The 22,456-nt window shown below is 43.7% G+C and overlaps 3 protein-coding genes and 1 long non-coding RNA gene across 4 annotated transcripts; 1 reads left to right on the top strand and 3 right to left on the bottom strand.

The window, feature by feature from the left end:
- Nucleotides 1-1,978: 1,978 nt before the first annotated feature.
- LOC130470011 (uncharacterized) lies at nucleotides 1,979-3,263 on the bottom strand. Its single transcript, XM_056839562.1, has 2 exons — nucleotides 2,138-3,263; nucleotides 1,979-2,073 (listed from the first exon to the last, which is right to left on the bottom strand). Exons 1-2 carry the CDS (start codon nucleotides 3,261-3,263, stop codon nucleotides 1,979-1,981), a joined length of 1,221 nt encoding a protein of 406 aa, XP_056695540.1.
- Nucleotides 3,264-5,277: 2,014 nt separating this feature from the next.
- LOC130470010 (uncharacterized) lies at nucleotides 5,278-6,189 on the bottom strand. The gene has a single exon (XM_056839561.1). The coding sequence runs from the start codon at nucleotides 6,187-6,189 to the stop codon at nucleotides 5,278-5,280; it is 912 nt and encodes a 303-aa protein (XP_056695539.1).
- Nucleotides 6,190-6,921: 732 nt separating this feature from the next.
- LOC130470484 (uncharacterized) lies at nucleotides 6,922-10,915 on the bottom strand. The gene is made up of 2 exons (XR_008930918.1): nucleotides 9,605-10,915; nucleotides 6,922-7,423 (listed from the first exon to the last, which is right to left on the bottom strand). It is a non-coding gene; the product is annotated as an uncharacterized lncRNA (long non-coding RNA).
- Nucleotides 10,916-20,650: 9,735 nt separating this feature from the next.
- LOC130470008 (uncharacterized) lies at nucleotides 20,651-21,223 on the top strand. Its single transcript, XM_056839560.1, has 2 exons — nucleotides 20,651-21,076; nucleotides 21,209-21,223. Exons 1-2 carry the CDS (start codon nucleotides 20,651-20,653, stop codon nucleotides 21,221-21,223), a joined length of 441 nt encoding a protein of 146 aa, XP_056695538.1.
- Nucleotides 21,224-22,456: the final 1,233 nt, after the last annotated feature.

Below are 22,456 nucleotides of genomic sequence, written 5' to 3'. Positions count from 1 at the left end.
GACGCCGCTGAACTTAGCCTGCGGGTGAGTTTTATTTAATTTTTTCTTCTTTTCTTTTTTGTTTGCAAAAGATGTGTGTTGTGTAAATCTGTTCTGGCATTGGTTTTGCGCAGGCGTCGCAGGCTGCCTTGGCTGTGCGTAGGCAATGTTCGTTGCTGTGCGACGAGGTGACGAATGCGAGGCAGCTGGCGGCGACGGCGAAGAAGGCGGCCGTGTCGTGGGAGGCGAAGTGGAAGGCTGCTGAGAAGAAGGTCGTGGACCTCGCTGCGGTGGTTAAGGCCAAGGGTGATCAGTTGAAGGGTAAGGATAAGCAGTTAGCCGACGTGGCTAAAGATTTGGAGAAAGTGAAGGGAGAGTTGGCCTCGACGACGGAGGAGTTAGATGGATTGAGGAGCTTGTACGACGCCCTGCAAGAGGAGGCGAAGGACGTCGAGGCTCTCGCTATATGGAGGACGCGGGCGCAAATGATGTACTCCTGCTTGATTGGGGAGACTAGCATTTGGCCGTGTCAGAAGGAGGTGGACGACTACCTGGCCAATGGCGGTACCATGGCTGATCTGTCGGTGCCCGTGGTGGATTCGGAAGAGTTGGCGAAGACGGCTGACACCGCCAGTACTGATGCGACAGAGGTGGACGCTGCTTTGTTGGTGGAGGACGTGCCTGTTCTGGAGCAAGAGGGGGAGGTGTTGACTGTTGGGCGCGAAGAGGAGGCTCTTGTCGTCGTTCCTCAAGGCGAGGCGTTGGACGTGGCGTCGGTGGAGGTGCCAGTCGTAACTGACGTCGTCGTGCCCCCAGAGCAGGAGTCGGAGCAGGAGGTGGTTTTTGTGTTTTGTTTGTGAATTTCTTTACTCGTCGTCGATGGCGACGACGAGGTGGTTTGGATGACTTGTGTTTTGTTTTCGTGTTTTGGATGTTTTTACTCGTCGTCGGTGGCGGCGGCGAGGTGTTTGGATAATGTTTTGTGTTTGTATTTCGGAAGTCGTGGCCTTAGGGGTCGCGCAATTTGCATTTTGCTACATAAGTGTGTTCCTCTCTTTTTCTTACTTGTACGTTTTTTGTGACTTTTGTGTTTCGAAGCTTTTGTCGTGCGTCGTGTGGCATGTGTTTTACGGGTAACAAATATTGAAATGGTGGAATTACATGTATGTAAAACAGTACCTGCGTCGGTTGCTCGTTGTTAATCACTTGGGATTCATTTTCTGTCGTGCGTCGTGTGTTATCTTCTGCAAAAGAAAACATGGGTTGCTAGGAGGATTGGCCGTTGGGGATGCCAACGGCCCTCCGATGCCTAAGTTAGTAACAATTCCAAACAAATAAAGCGACAAAAAGTAACGAAGAAGGTAGAAACGATGGTACGACAACTGATAAAATTGGCTACGACGGATATTTTAAAAGTGATAGAGTTTAAGATGTGTAGCGTTCCAGCTTCGGGGGACCGACTTGCCGTCTTTGGTGACGAGCCTGTATGCCCCCTTTCCGACGATTTTATCGATCAAGTATGGTCCTTCCCAAGCTGGCGCGAGTTTACCTGCGTTAAATTCTTTTGTGTTTTGGAACACTTTGCGCAACACCCAGTCGCCCTCCTTGAACACTTTTACTTTGACGTTTTTGTTGAAGCATTTTGCCACAATCTGTTGTTGCGACGCCATTCTTATCAACGCTGCTTCTCTGAAGTCTTCTGTGTTGTCGAGATTTTCACTAAGTTCGACGTCGTTCTGCTCTGGCGTCATGAGTCCATATCGTGCACTGGGCAGCGTCACTTCAGGGGGTAGTACTGCTTTGCACCCGTAAACGAGTGAGAAGGGAGTCTGTCCCGTCGCCATCCTAGGCGTCGTCCTGTTGGCCCATAGGATGGATGGCAGCTCTTCTGCCCATCGTCCCTTCTTATCGTCCAGCCGCTTTTTTAGCGATGCGATGATTGTTTTGTTGCTGGATTCCGCCTGTCCATTTGCTTGGGGGTATCTTGGCGTTGACGTCTTTAGCTCAATGTTCCACGTCTTGCAGAAAGCCTTAGTCTTGTCGCTGATGAATTGGGATCCGTTGTCGCATATGATTTCTGATGGCACTCCGAATCTGCATATAATGTTAGTCCATATGAACGAACATACCTCTTTGTCTCTTACTTATTGGAACGCACCTGCTTCTATCCACTTAGAAAAATAATCTGTTAGAGCTAGCATGAAGACCTTTTGTCCTGGGGCGACGGGTAATTTACCGACGATGCCCATTCCCCATTTCATGAAAGGCCACGGAGTTAAGGTGGGGTGTAAGAATTCAGATGGTTTATGTGTCATACCTGCGTGTCGTTGACATTTGTCGCACTTAGCTACGTACCTCATTGCGTCTTTGAGCATCTTTGGCCAATAGTATCCGTTTCTTTTGATTCTGGTTGACAGGCTTCGTCCTCCTTCATGTCCGCCACATTCTCCTTCGTGGTATTGCTTTTGTAGTCTTTCCCATTCTGTTTTTTCTGCGCATCGCATCAACATTCCGTTCGCTGATCTTTTAAATAGTATACCCTGCAAAATAACATATCGTGAAGCTTTGAAAAGTATTTTCCTGGCCTCGAGCTTGTCGTCGGGTAGGGTTTCATGTGTTAGGTAGTCGAGGATGGGCTTGGTCCAGCTGTCAGTGTTTGTGGCTGATAGGACGAGGCTGGAATCTTGTGGTATGTCTTTTTCAATAGCGGGTGACAATAGGTGTACTAGAGGTATGGTCGAGAATGGTGATTTTTTGAGTGCGGATCCTAGATTGGCAAGGGCGTCGGCTTGCGTGTTCAAGTCTCGTGGCACTTGTTTAATGGAGAGGGGTTTGAATTTGGAGGCTAGCTTTTTTGCTTTTTCGAGGTATAAGGTCATTTTCAGGTCTTTAGCCTCATAATCGCCGTTGATCTGGTTGACGATTAATTGTGAGTCGCTAAAGATGTTGAGTCCGCTTGCCCCCAATTCTTCAGCTAGCGTCAATCCGACGATTAACGCCTCGTATTCTGCTTCGTTGTTTGTCGCTTTGAAATCGCAGCATATGGCTTGTGCTATCATGTCCCCTTGTGGTGACTTTAGCACGACGCCTAGACCTGCACCGCGAAAGTTAGACGAACCGTCGACGAAGAGTGTCCATACCTCTTCTACGTTATTGATGAGTTTGACTTCTTCGTCCGCTATTTTCTCCAAGTCGGGGCTAAAGTCTGCCACAAAGTCTGCTAGGGCCTGCGATTTCACCGTCGTTCTTGGTTGGTATTTGATGTCGAAGCTTCCTAGCGCCATCGTCCATTTCTCCATTCGACCTGTTAGTTCTGGTCTACGCATCACATACTTGATTGGATAATTAGTCATCACCACTATTTGGTGAGTTTCGAAATAATGCCTTAGTTTTCTAGCTACAGTAACGAGTGCTAAAACGAGTTTTTCGTGGGAGGGATACCTGGTTTCCGATTCTAGTAGCGACTTACTTATGTAGTAAATAGGTAGCTGTTGCGTTTCGTCTTCTCGAGCTAGGACTGCGCTGACTGCTGTGGAGCTGACGGCAAGGTACAGTTGTAGGACTTCGCCTTCTTTGGGCTTGGACAAGAGGGGTGGCGACATCATGTATTTTTTGAGGTTTTGCAAGGCTGTTTCGTGGTCGTCGGACCAGCTAAAACCTTTGTTTCTGCGCAAGACGTCGTAGAATAGACGACACTTGTCCGACGACCGCGAGATAAAACGATTTAGCGCCGCCACTCTTCCTGTCAAGCGTTGTACCTCTTTTATGTTCCTGGGGGATTGAATGTTGATGATTGCGCGCACCTGGTCGGGGCTGGCCTCGATTCCTCTTTGGGTGACGATGTAACCTAAGAATTTCCCTGCAGACACTCCGAAAGAACATTTAGTTGGGTTACGTTTCATACCATATTTCCTTAATATGTCGAAGGATTGTCGTAGGTGTTCGACATGGTCGTCAGCTTTCCTTGATTTTACGAGCATGTCGTCGATGTAGACCTCCATCGTGTCTCCAAGTTGGTCTTTGAACATTTTGTTGACCAATCGTTGGTACGTCGCACCTGCATTTTTAAGACCAAAAGGCATGACTTTATAACAATAAATTCCTCTGTCTGTTACAAAAGATGTTTTCTCCTGGTCGTCTGGGTGCATAAGGATCTAGTTGTATCCGGAGTAGGCGTCCATAAATGTTAGTAGCTCGTGTCCAGCAGTGGCGTCGACCAGGGCGTCGATGTGCGGCAGTGGGAATGGGTCTTTAGGGCATGCTTTGTTGATGTCTGTGAAATCGATACAGACTCTCCACTTTCCATTCTTTTTACTGACGACGACGACGTTTGCTAACCAATCTGGATACTTGACTTCTCTGACTTTCCCGGAGTCTATCAGTTTTTGGACCTCTTCGTCTATGATTTTATTTCTCTCAGGTGCGAATTTTCGTCGTTTCAGCTTCACTGGCTTAAAGTTGGGGTCGACATTGAGTTTGTGGGTGATGACGTCTGGACTGATTCCTGTCATGTCCTCGTGCGACCAAGCGAAGCAGTCCGAGTTTTCTCTTAGGAATGACACTATCTGACTTTTGATGTTGTCAGGCAGCGACGCTCCGATCCTTACTACTTGGTCTGGCTTTGTCTGATCTAGTATTATCTCATCGATCTGTTGGTCGTCGGGGTCGTCTACCGTCGACCCTGGCTGTAATGGCTAGATGGATGACTTTGATGGTTTCAGCGCCGTTTCATAACATTTCTTTGCGTCCCTCTGTTGTCCTTTGATTTCCATGACTCCCCATTTGGTTGGGAACTTGATTGACTGGTGGTATGTTGACGGCACCGCCTTCATTTTGTGGATCCATGGTCGTCCCAAAATGACGTTGTATGCTGATGGGAAGTTGACGACGTTGAACTTGGTCATCACATTAACACCTTCTGCGTATGTAGGCAGCGATATCTCTCCTACTGTTCGTAGCGATTCTCCACTGAATCCTACTAGGACTGTCGACCTTCTGAATATACTCTTTTCGTCTAGTCCCATTTCTTGCAGAGCCTCTAGGAACAATACGTTTGCTGAACTGCCGTTGTCGATCAATATCCTTTTGATGAGAGCGTTGCCTATTGGAAGCGATATGACTAGACCGTCATGATGTTCCTGTTGTGTGTCGGTTGAATCTGAGTCGTCGAAGGTTATTATCATCGCTGCTAATGACTTGTCGAGTGCTACTTCGTCTTCGGTCTGCCCCTCTTTGACGGCTTCAGATTCGCCTCTGTTGATTTTTTTAGCTGCAGAAGAAGTTAGTCCACATATATCTTTAACCACCAGAAATAACGTTTACCACTTTTTCGAACGTGGGCGGGGCCGGTCGGTCGCCGCTTGGTGCTGGGTTGGGTTGGGAGTTGCTATCCTTGTTGTACGTCTCCTTTCCTTTGTCGCTCAGTAGGTCCTTCAGGTGGCCTCTTTTCAACAGATACGCTACCTCCTTTTTGAGGGAGATGCATTCCTCGGTTGTGTGGCCATTCTCGCGGTGGATGTCGCACCACCTGCTCATGTCCTTCGTAGAGTCTGGTCTGTCGCTCTTCTTAGGCCATCTGACGGTACCACCTACACTTTGAAGGGCGTTCACCACGCCTCCGATGTCGACGTTGAAGCCATACTCGGAGATGGGGGGATAAACGACCCGTTCATTCCTGTAAACACTGTTAGTATCATCATATTGATTGACATTTTGTACCTGATTCTGGCGGTTGTATGGTTGGTGTCTCCAGCTGTTGTTCCTTGGGGTGTACGACCTCCTGTCGCTGCTGCCCCCTGTTGGTCGCTGAGAAGCCATTCGTGTAATCTCGTCGTCTTCAATCCGCATCTGGGCAGTGGCCCTCGATCTGACCTCTTCGAAGGTTGCACAGGGATATTTGGTTAGTTCCCGGTACAGCTCCGAGTTGGGGACGAGACCTCTCTTGAATGCTTCGATGGCTGTCCTGACATCACAGTTTTTTATACTAATTTTCTCACAATTAAAACGGTTAAAATAATCGCGTACCGACTCGGTAGGTCCTTGGACCAACCGATAGAGGTCACTTGTTTGTTTCTCCAACTGGCGACTGCTGGCGAATTGTTGGTAGAAGGCGTTGATGAGGTCGGACAGGCAGAAGATGGATCCAGGTGTTATGTTCATGAGCCATTCCAGGGCTGCTCCGTCGAGGGTTCCTCCGAAGGATTTGCACATGACGGGCTCGACCAGGTCGTAGGGGATGCCGATCTGCCATATTCGCTGCTTGTAGAAGTTGACGTGTCTCTATGGATCAGACGTTCCGTCGTACAGGGTGGTCCAGGTAGGGAGTCGGAGCTGGTGTGGTACCGTCACCCTAGCGATCGCTTCACAAAACGGCGACGCTGCATATCCATCGGTCTGTTCGATTTCCTCGGGCGTGGGTGCCCCTGGCAGTTTGGTCATCAACTTCATCATCAACGAGCATCGCTTCTTCATGTGATTTTCCATCTTATTTAGGCGCTTGGTGACGGGGTCTAGTGTTGCTTCATCCTCTTCCCCCTGTGGCTCCTCGCCGTCGGTCAGGTCCTCGGAGTCGTCGGTCATCTCGAATATCAACTTCTTCGGTTTTGCACCTGGCTTGTAACGTGATTGATACTTGGTGCTTTTCACAGATTCGAGCTCCTTCTCGAGGTTTTCAATGGAGGCCCTTTCTTGGGCCAGCTCTGCTTGGGCCTTCTCGTAGGCCGCTTTCATCTCTACGAGCATCATCTCTTCAGTAGTCATGGTGTGTAGGGTGATTTTGTGTGAAACCTAGTTAATGTCCCCACAGACGGCGCCAAACTGTTTATGCCAAATTTCGTTTAGGGGCGACCTTTGGCTTGGGTCGACACTAACTAAGCAAGAATCAAATAAAGGAAGACAAAAGAGACACGACACAGAGAAGTGTTGACGCGGAAAACCCAGGAATAAGGTAAAAAACCGCGGATAGCTATGAGGCTATCAATCCACTAAGTTTCTTATATGATTGTTTGTGTATTATTCTAGAAATCAATGTAGCAAAACTAAAGAACGAATACAAGAGTAATATGAATGCTTTTATGGCTTGAGAGTATGAGAGCTTGAGTTCACGTGCCCTTCGCTTGTCTTCGTCTTCGTCCTTTTATAGGAGATTTCCAACGGTCTAGATGGTTGAGAGAATCCCACAAAGATAGGGATATCTTTGTCACACGTCTCTTTGGTCTTCAACTACCTCCACGTTTCTCGCGCATGTCTTGGACTTGTTCCTGCTATCATGACGGCGCTGCCCATCATGGGCTTTAGGTTAACTTATCTTTATCGGTCTGTCCAGAGATGACGCGTCTCTGTTGCTTGCGCGTCGTCGCCTGTCCTTCGTCGTCTATGCCTCGTCATACGACGCTACGTCGGACGTATCTCCCTGGAACTATGCTTACCTGTGACACGACAGAACCTGGTTGACACGACATGATCAAACGTTAGTGCAGTTATGTCGTTAGTCCAAAAAGTGGGATAACAGGTATGGACATCAAAATTGATTTATCTAACAATGCTTTATTTAAAGTGTAACAACAAGAATCATGAATTCATTTCAAGCCACAACAATCAGTTAGAAAGAGAAACTAACACCTGAAAACACTATACATTTCTAATGAACATTATGCTTTTATTATAACAGCTACTGCAAATGCATTCAGTAGCCACTGTAAAATAGAATTCAGTAGAATGCATTCAGAAAACAGAAATTCATCACATGCATGCCCCTAGTTACATTTAAAATTGCATCACCTAGACATAATTGTGCATAGTCTTAGTAATTGCTCTTTGAACAAGAATTTGTATATTACAAATATCCTCATTAACACCTCACTGAGAGTGACAATAAAGGGTGATTATGAGGTTTTATCAAATAGCATCACAGAAGACTAATCAGAATACTTTCAGCAACTTTTAAAACCAGATTTTCAGACAGCCTTATAGTTCACACAAAATCAAGCAATAACTTCCTGAACCCTAGTTGGACAACTCCATGTACTTTGAGCTATGGCCGTATGATAGAACAAGATGTAGATAAATTTCAGGTAATAGACTTCAGTGATTACTCAAAATGAAATTTTCAGCAAGGTAGAAGTAAGTTCAGGTTACTCTAACACCACAAGACATTTAGAAATGTAAACTAGCTTGATTACACACCCTAATGTAAACTAGACTTCAGTATAACAGGTAATAACAAGTGGCATTTTAATTTAGAAATTTACAGCTATTAAAACATCATGAAAACAGTGATCTAGTAGGGTAACACATATAATTTAGCAATTTTTTTTTTATTATTATTTTCCTTTGAATTCAAGCTTTCAATTGATTTTCACTCTAGTTTATGCATCTAACCGTAGTATTTCATTAATCATAATGCATAAGATAGAATATATGTGCAGAGATTTCAGATTTAGCATAGCATATGATTTAAAGAGCTACTCACAATGTCAAGTAAAAAATTATAAAACGAATACAATGGAAGTTACTACTTATAAATGTAGAGAAAGTGTCTCTACCTCCTTGAATAACCCAAATACCAGTCAGCAGAATTAGCTAGGCACAAAGTATGCAAAAAAGAAAAAAATATTAAGAAACATACTATAAGCTTAGAAATTTCAACCTAACCAAAGTTTATTTAGACAACCAAATATCACAAGGAATAATTAATAATTTTTTTATATATATCAACTAAATTCCAAAAGAAAATTTAGTATCTTAGTTAAACTTTGAGTAAAGAAAGAATATAAATCTCCCCGGCAACGGCGCCAAAATTTGATACGTGTTGATTCTCGTATTAAATTAAAAACCTATCTTAGACCTTCAAAAATATTAACAAGTAGTAAAAGGATAAGAAAGGGTCGATCCCACGAAGAAACTACTAATTTCTAACATCAAAGTTTAACTAACCAAACGAGTCTTACATCCAATCCGACATAGTTATAGCATACCTAGCATATGCAATTATATACCTATTCACAAAGAGGGGGGTATTTAAGACTCACTTAAACGATCTACGTAAAAGCTAAAGAACTAACTAAACTAGTTATTTACAAGTGACAAGCAAACAAGCCCAATTGGCATGGTTTGATTATAGCAAGGCCAGACAATTTAAACTCCATTTTCCAAGCAGCCTAATCTCATTTAACACTTAGTTTGGGAAATAGGTTGTGAACTTACCGCCGCGATAAATCTAACCCTAATAAACTAGTTTCATTAGAACAATCCATATACTTAATAAAATTAAAGTGATCAGCTCACTCCTAACAATACTAAGTCGTTAACTCTAAATAACCGCTTAACGCCGCGTCAAGTAGTAATCTAGCATAGTCTAATTACTCCACACCTGTAATCGTGCACTATCACAAATATGAAGATTAAACCTAGAGCAATGAATCCAACAATCATATGAATTGAATAAATACCAAACTCAACATTAATCAGAAAATACTCAGCGTTTTTTCGAGTAAGAAAAACTTCCAGGAACATGAAAACTAAAATTAAATTTGAGTGTAATGAATTGTAAATCCAAAAAAAGAACAATACAAGTACTCTCAATTGAAAATAGAGAAAGAGAAAACTCATTGACTAGGAACTACACCGCAGCAGCTGCCTTCGAGTTCACCGTCAATGGAGGTCGCCCACCTTCAATACCTAAATTCATTGTTTAACTAAAAACATTTTCAGTCACATAATTAAGTTGGACTACACAATTATTTACACTATTTAAAGAGATTGGGGGGGGTTTGGAGATAATATTAACCCAGAGAATTAGATAACTGAAAAACTAATCTACTCTTTACATGTGATGACACTACTAACCGTTTCAATCCCATAAACCTTACTGGATTTAGTTAATTAACCGTAACACACAATTGATCTTGAGGATTTACCAATTCTAACTATTAGACTAATTGTAGAGTCTTAAATAACAAAGACTCCCTGTACTCCCTTATTCATAACCAATTATGAACTAAGCCAAATTGATTCTAAACCAGCCCAACTCACACAAATCTGATCGCAACGTGTATAAATTAGACTTGGTAGAATTAAGAACTAGGAGACATCATTAGTCCTAATTATTCTAACCAATTAAATGATTAGACTAATTATTAAACTTACTCTCTAATTTAAATTAAACCATGATTGCAGATTTAATGTAAATTAGGGGTCACTTTACTATATAATCTAAACTAAGCTAGACAATATAGCTAACAATAATTAGCACCATACATACACTAGTAATACGTATAGTAGTAGTTTAGGCAATGATTCAAAAGCAACTTCAAATAATAATTAACTAGCAAAATCACTCAATGAGATAATAGTATCCAAGATCAATCCATAATATTGAAAATAGAAATTTGATAATTAACAAAGTGACTGAGCAGATCATGAAGATATTAAACACGTATGAATTTGACAAATTGAGAGGAAGAACTCATTAATTTTGTGCGCAAGAACACCAAACGAACCCGGCTTCGACCCCGTACTCCTCCGTTGTTCTTGTTCGGCCTTGGATTGAGGCTAAGCTCCCCTCCAATGGTTATCTTCTCTTCTCAATTGCCCCAACTCAAACGTAATTAACAATCTTCAACTGGTGATTTTCTAACTCTTGTGTGTGTCGTCTCTGTCTCTGTGTATATTTTTTTGTGTGTTCCCGTATAGGGTTGAGATGAAAATTTATATATGACAAACCCTAATTTGAGCGGAGATCTCGGAACCAGAAAATCATCCATGTGATGATTGAATAACTGATAACCGTGCTCCGAATTTGCAGCAGATACGCTAAATAGATCTTTAGAGAAGGAGTTTGAATTGGTTGCTGATTTCTAGCGCTTTCCTTCTTGACTTGCAGAATGTGAGGCTCAAAGAGGAAGGTGGAAAATTTCCTCTTGAATATCACGTGTTAGTGTGCTCTAATTCAATAACTTTGACTTTTCTAACTCATTTTCCTTGGTTTTCATTTGTCTTGTTTGCAATAGAAATGGGCTGGGTTCACGTAGTATGGTTAGTGATACGGTTATGGATGAAAGTGATAGTCTTATGCTAGCAATTGGAACCAAAACTGATTTGGGTTCAATGGCTCATTTTGTGTGCATGGTGACTTGGATTGAGTGAGCTCGTTATATGGTCCTTATTATCAAGGTGGTACGTTAATCAAACTGGTCCGTTTAATCACATTGGTCCGCTTGTTTAAACAGATTGTACGCACTTATTAGTTTAATTGCTTTGGTTAAAGTCGGTTTAATAAAGGGATATTTGTTTAAATCCCCAATTTAAATTCAGTCATTACTTAGCTTTGATTATTGCTGTTTGTAAGGAGAGTTTTAAGCCTTTGTAACCTCCAATTTAGTGACTGAATTAGGAGGCTTTAGAGCTTGTAACTGCCAGTTTTAAAGGCTCTTAAATGGCTCTTAATTAGCCGTTTAAAGCTCTTGTAGCTGTTGGTTTTTGGCTATTTATAGTCAGCTTCTTGATTAGAATAAACAACCAACTGGATGATTAAAACACTTGTTTGTTACATTTCGAATTATAGTTTATAATTCAGCTTTTTTTCTTTGTTTTGGACGCGTTTCCTATTCAAAGAACTGATTGTAAGTCAATAGGTCTTGTCTTGCATTCACGATCAACGAGTTAAAGGTCTAGCTTGTTAATCAACTATCCTTGTTTATACAACGAGTTTTTAAACTCGTATAACTTTGTCTAGCAAGCCTCGTCCGATGCTAATTCGTACGATACGCTTTTCGATTAAATTCCCGAATCCGGATTTCATTTCCGATACGAACAATATTTAAAATTTTCGATTCTGGAATTAATTTCCGTTTCGAACAAATATTTAATATTTGCGTTTCCAGAATTATTTTCCGATTCCGATAATATTTCCGATTCTGACAATATTTCCGTTTCCGGCAATATTTCCGATTCCGACAATATTTCTTGTTTCCATTAATATTTTCCGATACGTACCATGTTTCCGTTTCCGGCAACATCTACGACTTGGATAATATTTATATTTCCGATACGATCCATATTTCCGTTTCCGGCAATATCATCGTTTCCGGAGTATTCATTTCTTGCCTTTGACGATCTCAGCTCCCACTGGAACCAAGATCCGTCGATTCCGAATATCCATAGATGGAGTATTTAATGCCATTAAATACTTGATCCGTTTACGTACTATTTGTGTGACCCTACGGGTTCAGTCAAGAGTAAGCTGTGGATTAATATTATTAATTCCACTTGAACTGAAGCGGCCTCTAGCTAGGCATTCAGCTCACTTGATCTCACTGAATGATTAACTTGTTAATTAATACTGAACCGCATTTATTAGACTTAACATTATATGCATACTTGGACCAAGGGCATTATTTCCTTCACTTTGAAGTCTGCTCGTGGCGAGATGCACCATCATCATCTTCAGACCCTTGCCCTTCACTCGACATATAGTCCTCACCACAGTCACTGTCACTGAAGCCGAATTTCATTTTCCCATTTCCTTTATATTGCTTTGGTTTGTTCACCTTTTTCCTTGGTTTCGAAGTTGATGCTTCATCGTCGTTTGCCGCAGCATGCTCTTCCCCATTGTTCTCTTCTTTCACAGCGAGACTTCCTTCACCAGTGAACCTTTATGCAGTTCCATGGCCAACAAACCCGTAGGCTTCCATATTTTCTTGCTTATAGTCTTCCTACATTTCTCCATCGCCTTCTGCTTCTTGTTGTACCTCACAGATGTTTTCAAGCTTTTCTCCAGAAAACCAGACGGGTCCGACGAGATATCACCACTCTCCGGAGAGGAAATAACGAAGTTTAGATCCCTAACTGCGTTCATCATGTCTTCCTCTCCGTCCGAGATAGGGAATGTCGATAGAGCCGACCCAAATGAGCTACCTGAGTTTGATGATTTTGGAGGGGGAGGTGGGTAAGAGACAGGAAGCGACAACACAAGGAATAACAATGCCCAAGGAGATAAATTTTGATGGAAATTATCAACCTGGGACGAGAGAGATGATGAGTAGGTTGGGCTAATGAGCTCAAAACATTCGAACACAGGGAAGTTATATTTAGGTATAAAGATGGGTGTTAGCTCCAAAGAATTATTTCGAGCATGGGCTATGGGATGGGCCTCCCCTGTACTTACTTTGCGCCATTTATTGACTTTTTCAAGGGTATGAATGAATCTTTGTAAGAAGTTAGGATAAGTTGCTAATCACATACAAACTCTACCATGTCGATTAAAAGTTTTACTGATTATAAACTCATTAATATGCATTAGAAATGATTCTGACCGGTAAAGTACATACTACCTCCGTTTTATAATGTGCTTAAGTTCAAAATTTGCACAAATAGTAAGACAAAAAAGAGAGAGTGGGTAAAAACATGGACAGATATAATATACTCTTTAATATGGAACAAGTGGGTAGATGTAAGTATAAATGAATAAAGTAAAAAAAATGATAACTGTTATGGGGTAAGAGGGGTAAGATAGTAAACTTTCATGTCAAAATATAGAATAATGTACAATGTAAAGAACATCATGAAACAGACTAAAAACGGAAAACATAAAATTCATTTTGAAACGGAAGTACACTTGGGTATGTATGTACGTATGTGTTTTTGTATCATTAATTTTATCTCTATTCTATAAGAGAACACCTGAGGTTAATTTAGTAAATACACTTTTGGTGTCCCTCTATAGAATAGACCAAAACACCCTTTAATATCTCCTATCAAATATATTTAAAAAATGATAATTAAATCAATTTAAAGTCGGACTATTGTAATCACCCATCATTAAAGTCTAACGCATAGAATCAAGCAATTGTTCATAAAGTCAAAATTCCTAATCACGCATGAAATTTTTTTATGTAAAATCCACCCATCAAATTTTTAACACGAGAGATTATGAAGTGAAAAGGGGGATAAATTTACTTAACGTGAACTGCAATCACGCATGAAATCTCTCTCTTTTCCTCCGGAGAAGCAATAATACAACCTTTTCTAAAATATTCCTCCGTTACCAATCTCTTCGTAAAAGTAAAAAAAAATAAAAATAAAAATAAAAATAAAAAATTATATAATAATTACCAATTCTTAAATGGACTTGGTAACAACTAAATTTATTCTGGACCATGCCTTAAAATAAATTCAACAACTTGTTCCGAATTTATTTTGGCATTTTATTAGGATTATTATGAAAAAATATATCAAAAAGTGTCGTTGATACATGTTGTGCTTGAATAATGTGATTTTAAGTCAAAATTCTCTTTTAAAAATATAGGGTTACCATGCCTCAAAAAATGGTTACAATGTCTAAGAATTTTGTTGTTTAATTTTTTATAGTTAGTGATGTGGGCTTTGCATACTTCCATAAGGAGGCCCAAGACAGGGTTAACCTGAGTATAGCCCACCTACATATGACGCGTGGGTCCAAGGGCTGAACGATGGCCCAAGCCAGATCCCTTAAGTAATAAAAGGACGTTCTAACCCACTTGATTCATGGCCAGGCCCAAAACCAAAGGGACCATCAGGCCCTATTCCATACTCTCACTCCTGGACACGTGGTCCAATCCCCAGCCGGCATCACATCTTACAGCTAGGGTTATTGGATCAATTCCCAAGGAACCCTAGCCCTATAAATAGTTCAGATCCCAAGGTTGCCAGAGGATCGTGCCAGCTCATACTTGATACCTCCGAGGAACGCGTGACACGTCATCACCGTAAAAGATCCCACAACATTTGGCACCGTCTGTGGGGACGTATAGTATCGTGGCCAAACAACAAACTGAGGAAAGCACAGAAGGAGCACGGTTTGCTATCAAAAAGGGGCAACCCCCTGTTAGAGACAAAGCTGACAGGCATTGTGACGCCTCAGCAAGCCGTCCAGCCTCCGCGGGATCCCTGCGGCACATGTTGCATGGTCTCCATCAGAACATCACGGATGAATAGCAGGAAAGACTTCAACCCTCCAAGAAGAAATCACTAAGTCCTTCAGCGAAACCAACCCAGTACAAGGAAGTGGCAGAACGGTGGAGTTAGTTGCAGATAGACGCGGCCCACCCATGGAAAGACAACCTCTGAAGGAAGAAAGCCATCATGTAAGAGAAGAACGTCCAGGACGGCGGACGAGCCTGGCATCACAAAGAACCGCTTACAAGCCTCAGGGTCGTCACTTCACAAGTAGGCCCACCATTACCTCTAGATGGCCGCAAGCAAACTTCACCCGAAAAGAAAATGGTCGAGACAATGAAGTAAGAAGGAAACGAAAAAAGCCGCCAACGGGAAGCCTGTTTGTCTACAATATGGCTCTTGAAGATATTCTCCTAGCTGAGGGACAGAATCTGGGAATAGAACAGTGGACTCCCAAAAGGCCGCCTACATCGAAACAGAACACTCCGTTCTGTGCCTTTCACAAGGAGGACGGGCATGATACCCAAAGCTGTCGGATGCTGAAGAAAATACTGGATGGCTACGCGGCTAGAGGATACCTACGTCGGTATCTATGGTTGACAGATGCAAATGAAGCCAGCAGGATAATAGGCCAGGAGCCGTGTGCCTCTCCCCTCTCTGACAACGGCGACAGTTATTCAGACGAAGGGTTCATAGCAGTAATATCAGGAGGGATCGCGGCAGGAGCACCGTCTAGAGAAGGACGACAATTCAGTTCGTTCTCATCTCTGCATGAAGCAAGTGGATTTACCCCATGTAGAAATTTCCAAAGACGATTACCGCAAGGCAGCAGCACCATATGATGATGACCCGTTAGTCTTGAAATTAAAGTGGCCAATCTCAGGGTGAAAAGAGTGCTAGTAGACACAGGGAGCTCGTCCGACATAATCAGTTTGCAATGCCTACAGAAGTTGAAGCATGACCCTGGAACGATAGAAAAAGTATCCAAGAGCAGTGAAAACTAACGTCCGTTTTCACCCCTCATGAGGGGCAACTGATGTGGGCCTAATAGTTGCCACCTTAAGGCCCAAAGAGGTCATGATAAATAGCCAAACGAATCCATGGCTCAAGCCCAAGAAGCAGGCCTGGACCTTAGTGTTCAGGTAAAATAAGGGCGCGGCCTTATTTAAGGAAGCCCATGATCTCTGGCCCAACTTGCTAAAAGGTCGTTTGACAGAAGGACACATGTCCCTAATCCTACGGAGCACACATCCCACAGATAGGGATGAGGGATCATTTCCCAAGAAACCCTAGCCCTAAAAAAGGCTCGAATCCCAAGGTAAGAGGGCAATCAATTCATTCCCACCAACCTAAAACTATCTTTGCTCTGCCTTCTCTCTACAAATTACTTCTCTCTCTAGCTTATACTTACTTAAGCATCGGAGGGAATATTCCTACGGGAATATTCTTGTTTTGCAGGTTGCCAGAGGCTCGTGCCAGCTCACACTTGATACCTCCGAGGAACGCGTGACACGTCATCACCGTAAAAGATCCCACAACATTTGGCGCCGTCTGTGGGGAGGTACAGTGTCATGGCTGAACTGCAATCTGAGGGCGAAAAACTCATGGACGGAATGGGATTCCCTACCAGTGGAAGGACGTCTAAAAATAAGTCCAACAATCATTGTGACGCAGTAACTAGCTGACCTGCCTCCGCGAGGTCCATGCAGTACTTTTTGAACGATCTCCATCAAGATATTGCAGATGAATGGCAAGAAGGATTTCAGCACGTCCTTCAAAAAGAAATCACTAGGTCTTTCCATGAAGCCAACCCTGAGCATGATAATGGCAGAATGATGGAACCTTTATCAGAGGATCTCGATCCACCCATGGAAGGACGCACCCTGGAGAAGGAGAGTCGGCATGTCAAAGAAGAACGTCCGGGAAGGCGGACGAGTCAAGCTTCACGACAGAAGAATGGTGAAACTCGTCATCACTCTCTCGGGATTCCTAGAAGGCAGCATGAGAGCGTCACCTTGAGAAAAAATGGCCGCGGCACTGAAGTAAAAAGAAGGCGAAGGAGGTCGTCAACAAGAGGCTCCTTTATGTTCAACACGGCTCTTGAAGACATTCTCTTGGCTGAGGGACCAAGTCTTGGAATAGAACAGTCCCCCCCGACGACTGGCTACCTCAAACCAACAAGCCCCGTTCTGTGCTTTTCACAAAGATGAAGGACACGACACTCAAAACTGTCGGATGTTGAGGAAGATATTAAGCGACCACGCGGCTAAAGGACGCCTTCACAAGTACATCCGTTTAAAAGGCACATACGAGGAAACAAGTCTCCCCACCAAGGGGTATTCAGACAAAGGAGTTGTTACGGTGATATCAGGGGGTATAGCTGCGGGAGAACCATGTAAGGAGGTACGGCAAGCAGGCCCATCTTATCTTCGTCCCGTGCAGATGAATCTACCTTCTGTGGAAATTTCCAAAGACGATTACACAAGGGCGTCAGCACCATATGATGATGACCCATTGGTTCTAGAGATTAAGGTGGCTAATCTCAGAGTGAAGAGAGTACTGGTGGACACGGGGAGCTCGTCCGACATAATCAGTCTGCCCTGTCTACAAAAATTGAGGCACGATCCTGGAGCCATAGAGAGAGTATTCAGGCCCTTGGTAGGTTTTGGAGGAAGCATCCTCCGCCCAATTGGCTCCATCTTGCTCCCAGTCTCCATTGGTGTCCCTCCGGTGACCAAGGAAGGCGTCATCCGATTTACAATTGTAGCGAGCCTCACCGCATTCAATATCATACTTGGCCGTCCAGCACTCAACGACCTAAGAGCTGTGATTGTTCCTCATTTACTACTGGTCAAGTTCGTAGGAAGTAACGGACGCATTGGGTCCCTCTATGGAAACCAACACCTGGCCAGAGACTGTTACTTATCAGCATTGGAGCCACCGGCATGGGGAGCCTCTCCAAAGGGAAGCGAACAAGTTAAACCTCCGACAAACCGTCATAAAACCCGAGAGATGCCAACGGCGCATAATGTAGAAAGACGACCTGAGCCAGTGGGAGCACACTATGCTATAATTCTGGACCTAGCGGATCCGTCTCGAACAGTCCCCATTGGAGTTCCCCCTGACGACCCCATGGCAGCAGCATTAGTGCAACTGCTTCGAGAATACAAAGAAATATTTGCCTTCACGGTAGAGGAGATGCCAGCCATTGATCTGGCGGTAGCCGTGCACAAGCTGAATGTAGATAGTGCTATAAAGCCAATACGTTAGAAGAAAAGGAATCATGGAGAAGCAAGGAATTTAGCCGCTGCTGATGAAGTTCAGAAGCTAATGGACGCAGGCTTCATACGTCCATGTCAGTACCCAGACTGGGTAGCTAATGTAGTACTGGTACCCAAACCCAATGGGACATGGAGGATATGTGTCGATTACACTGATCTAAACAGAGCCTGCCCCAAGGACAGTTTCCCACTGCCGAAGATAGATCAACTCGTCGACTCAACAGCTGGGCATGCCATGATGAGCTTCATGGACGCCTACTCTGGATTTCACCAGATCCCTTTGTGGCCCAAAGATCAGGAGAAGACGTCATTTGTCACAGAGCAAGGATTGTACTGCTACAAAGTAATGCCGTTCGGTCTAAAAAATGCCCCAGCCACCTTCCAACGGTTGGTGAACACGGTTTTTGCAAAGCAACTGGGGAGGAATATAGAAGCCTATATCGATGATATGATTGTAAAAAGCAAGCAAAAGATGGATCACCTCGACGACTTGCGGGAAACCTTTGAGACCCTCAGGACATACCAAATGAGACTCAATCCAAAGAAGTGCATTTTCTGGGTATCCTTTGGCAAGTTCCTTGGCTTCTTGATTGATGAAAGGGGCATTGAGGCAAATCCGGACAAGGTACAGGCCGTCATTAATATGACGTCGCCAAAGACGATCAAAGATGTGCAACACCTAACCGGTTGTCTTGCCGCCTTGGGACGATTTTTGTCTAGAGCCGGAGATAAGTGTCATTACTTTTTCAGTACCATCAAAAAGGGGGCCCAGTTTGAATGGACGCCACAGGCAGAGACCGCCTTCCTTCGTTTAAAAGAACATCTGCACACTCTGCCGCAACTAGTCAGCCCCCTCTCAGGAGAAGTTTTGTATCTCTACCTTGCCATCTCAGACTACGCTCTAAGTGCCGTCCTACTTACAGAAAGGGATGGAACGTAACTACCCGTCTATTTTGTCAGCCACATGTTGCAGAATGCAGAACTCAAATATCCAACTGTTGAAAAATTCGGCTTCGCTCTGTTCTTAGCTAGTAAGAAGCTTTGTCCATACTTCTTGGCTCATCGACTGATAGTGTACACGGATCAACCTCTAAAATGGCCATTTATCAATCTGGAAGCGTCCGGAAGAATGCTCAACTGGGCAATTGAGCTTAATGCATTTGATATTTCGTATGAGCCGCGGAAGGCCATAAAGGGACAGGCTTTTGCTGACTTTATTGCGGAAATGACTAGGCCACCCTATTTGAAGAATGAAAAAACTCAGTGGGTAGTTCACGTGGATGGCTCTGCCACCCAAAATGGGCGTGGAGCCGGCATTATCTGCGAATCACCAGAAGGGGATGTCTATGAATATGCAATGCGCTTTAACTTTCAGGCGTCAAACAATGAAGCTGAATATGAAGCCTTGATATGCGGAATCCAGATGAGCAAAGCAACAGGGGCGACAGAGGTCCTGGTTTTATCCGACTTACAGCTAATCGTCAGTCAGGTAAAAGGAGAATATGAAGCCAAGGACGACGCCATGATAAAGTACCTGGAAAAGGTCTGCCAAGAAGTTCAGCAGCTGACTAGCTTTGAGATACAACATATACCCTGGTCTGAAAACAACAAAGCAGACGCTCTGTCCAAACTGGCAAGCTCAGCATCTTGCGACACGCCACGTCATGTGTTTTGGGAAGTAAAATAACTCAAAAGTATTGACGCCTCGAGAACAGAAATCTTAGACCGAACAACCACCTGGATGGATGATATTGTCAATTTCAAAATGAATGGAGTACTCCCTGATGATCCCAAGCAGGCAGAAAGATTACAAAGGAAAAGTACCTGGTTTGAGATATGGAATGGGACTCTATACAAAAAAGCTTTCTCACGGCCTCTTCTTCGCTGCGTAACCCCCGAGAAGGGGCATGAAGTACTGGAAGATCTTCATCAGGGATTATGCAGCTCTCACATAGGAAGGAGGGCCCTGGCAGAAAAAGCTCTAAGAACTGGATACTATTGGCCCACTCTCAAAGAAGATGCTCTTGACTTGGTTAAGCGGTGCGATAAATGTCAACGATTTTGCTCATCTAATTCGACGGCCAGCACAGAGACTGACACCAATCACCAGACCTATACCATTTGCCAAATGGGGGATGGACTTATTAGGCCCTTACACGACGGCACCAGGTGGACTGCGTTATGTGATAGTTGCCGTCGACTATTTCACCAAATGGGTAGAAGCTGAAGCTTTGAAAAACACTAAGGCTCAAGATGTGAGAGCATTCATCTGGAAAAACATCATCACAAGATTCGGCGTGCCTCAGTCCATTGTCTTTGACAACGGGCCACAATTCAAGACGCCCAAATTGGAAGATTGGTTGGCTGATCATGGTATCACAGCATGTTTTGCATCAGTAGGCCGCCCCCAAGCTAACGGACAGGTAGAAGCATTCAACAAAATCATCTCTGAAGGGATGAAAAAGAAGCTTGATAAAGCGAAGGGCCTATGGGCCGACGAGTTACCCAATGTCTTATGGTCTATGCGGACCACGGCAAAGAACTCCACAGGAGAAACACCATTCTTGTCAGCTTATGGAGCTGAGGCCGTCCTACCCATTGAAATGTGTGAACCCACTCTGCGCGTCATGTTATTTAATGAAGACGCCAATTGGGAAATGATGAAAGCGGAACTGGATTTCTTGCCAGAAACAAGAGGAAACGCGGCTCTGCGCCAGCAACTATACAAACTCCGAATGACTAGGGAGTACAACAAAAGGGTCTCTAGAAGAATATTAAAAGTTGGAGATTTTGTGCTTAGGAAGATGGAAGCTGTCGGACGCGCCAATGAACAAGGGAAACTCACTCCTACTTGGGAGGGTCCATACGAGATTTACGAGGAAGTTCGAGACGGAACATACCGGATCCAAGACATGCAGGGGCGTCCGATTTTGCGTACATGGAATGCAGATAACCTCAAGAAGTACTTTTTCTAGATTAACACTTATGTTATCTTGATTGAATGTTTTGTAAAGACGTCCAAACCATAGACGCGCCATGTAGCATGCTTTAATGAATACTAAATGAAAAATTCCCTACAAGCCGGCCTTGTTGTGAAACCTTTATGACAAATACGTTATCGAATCTCTTGGAGAAGTGCAAACTAACATTCTCTCAAGAATTAAAGACTAGTTGTCTAAAGGCCTAAGAAGTGGCCCAGATTAGCACCCTCACTAGGCTGATCACCTAGAACACAGGGGTCACACATTTCTCAAACAGCTATATAAAGTAGCTAAAGACCTTGGCAAAAAGACCAAGGCAAATATTTGACGTCTCTATTTAGGGGCGTCAGCTATAATTGAAGAATCAATCACAAATAAACAGAAACGACAAAAGCTAAGAGCAAAAACGTTCAAAAGACGCCTAGTCATTCGAAAAAATTAGTCATAATTACAAAATTATGCAAATAGTGCCACTAAGCAGGGCGTCACAAAAACAAACCTAAAATAAATACAAGGCACCTAGAAGCCCTCATTCATCATCATCACTGGGAACAAACTCAGGAGGAGCGCGTCCTTCCTTCTGAGCCTTCTCCACCTCAACTTGGTAGGTGAGGAACTTCTCAAACCAGCTGAAGGGGCGTTCACTGCCAAATTCGGCATTCCATGCAAGCTCCATGCCCCTTCGAGTTGACTTCTCACCCACCACGACCGACTGGTCGAGAACACTCTTTGACGTGGCCACCTCCTTGCGAGCCGCCTCCAACTGTGTCTCCAACTCCTTAAACTGAGTCTCAAGACGAGAAAACTCAGCTTCCTTTTCCTTAATCTTCTCAGAAAGGTCCCCAATTTGAGAAAAGTTCTGATCGGTCTGTTTACGACGGTGCGTATTCTCAGCACGTTGGGAGGTCAGGGACTTGGTCACAGCGTTGATTTCCTCCCGCCTGTCAAAACAAAGTCTCTCCAGCTCGGCAAAATGCTGATCGCCGCACTGACTAGCCAGAAGACGGTGTCGATCCTCTTCATGCACCAAAGCAGTGCGCCACTTCTTTAGCGAGTCCAGCAGGATAAACATCTGTACAAATCCGCAAGAGTATTAAAAAAAAGAGAAGAAAATGATAATATATAAATAATAAATGCATAATGAAGCTTACATCCAGCGCCGAGGACTGCATGGAGGCAAGCTGATTTTCGGCCGCCTAAGGAAGGGTCTCAGCATACTTGGGAGGAATAGCATTGCGCATCAGACTCATTATCCACCTCCGGTCATAAGAGTTAAACCCG

The sequence above is a fragment of the Spinacia oleracea genome, chromosome 3, assembly GCF_020520425.1.
Source record: "Spinacia oleracea cultivar Varoflay chromosome 3, BTI_SOV_V1, whole genome shotgun sequence".
Taxonomy (NCBI): Eukaryota; Viridiplantae; Streptophyta; class Magnoliopsida; order Caryophyllales; family Amaranthaceae; genus Spinacia; species Spinacia oleracea.
The sequence above is the reverse complement of the archived record's forward strand: the minus strand, read 5'-3'. Positions and strand labels throughout refer to the sequence as shown.

Excerpts from the sequence above, each read along its gene's own strand:
- LOC130470011 (XM_056839562.1), bottom strand. The coding sequence starts at position 3,263 with ATGGCGCTAGGAAGCTTCGACATCAAATACCAACCAAGAACGACGGTG. Across the intron at positions 2,074-2,137 it reads TTCTAAGTGGATAGAAGCAG|ATTCGGAGTGCCATCAGAAA; the intron begins GTGCGTTCCAAT and ends CATTATATGCAG.
- LOC130470008 (XM_056839560.1), top strand. The coding sequence starts at position 20,651 with ATGAAAAAGAAGCTTGATAAAGCGAAGGGCCTATGGGCCGACGAGTTA.
- LOC130470010 (XM_056839561.1), bottom strand. The coding sequence starts at position 6,189 with ATGTGCAAATCCTTCGGAGGAACCCTCGACGGAGCAGCCCTGGAATGG.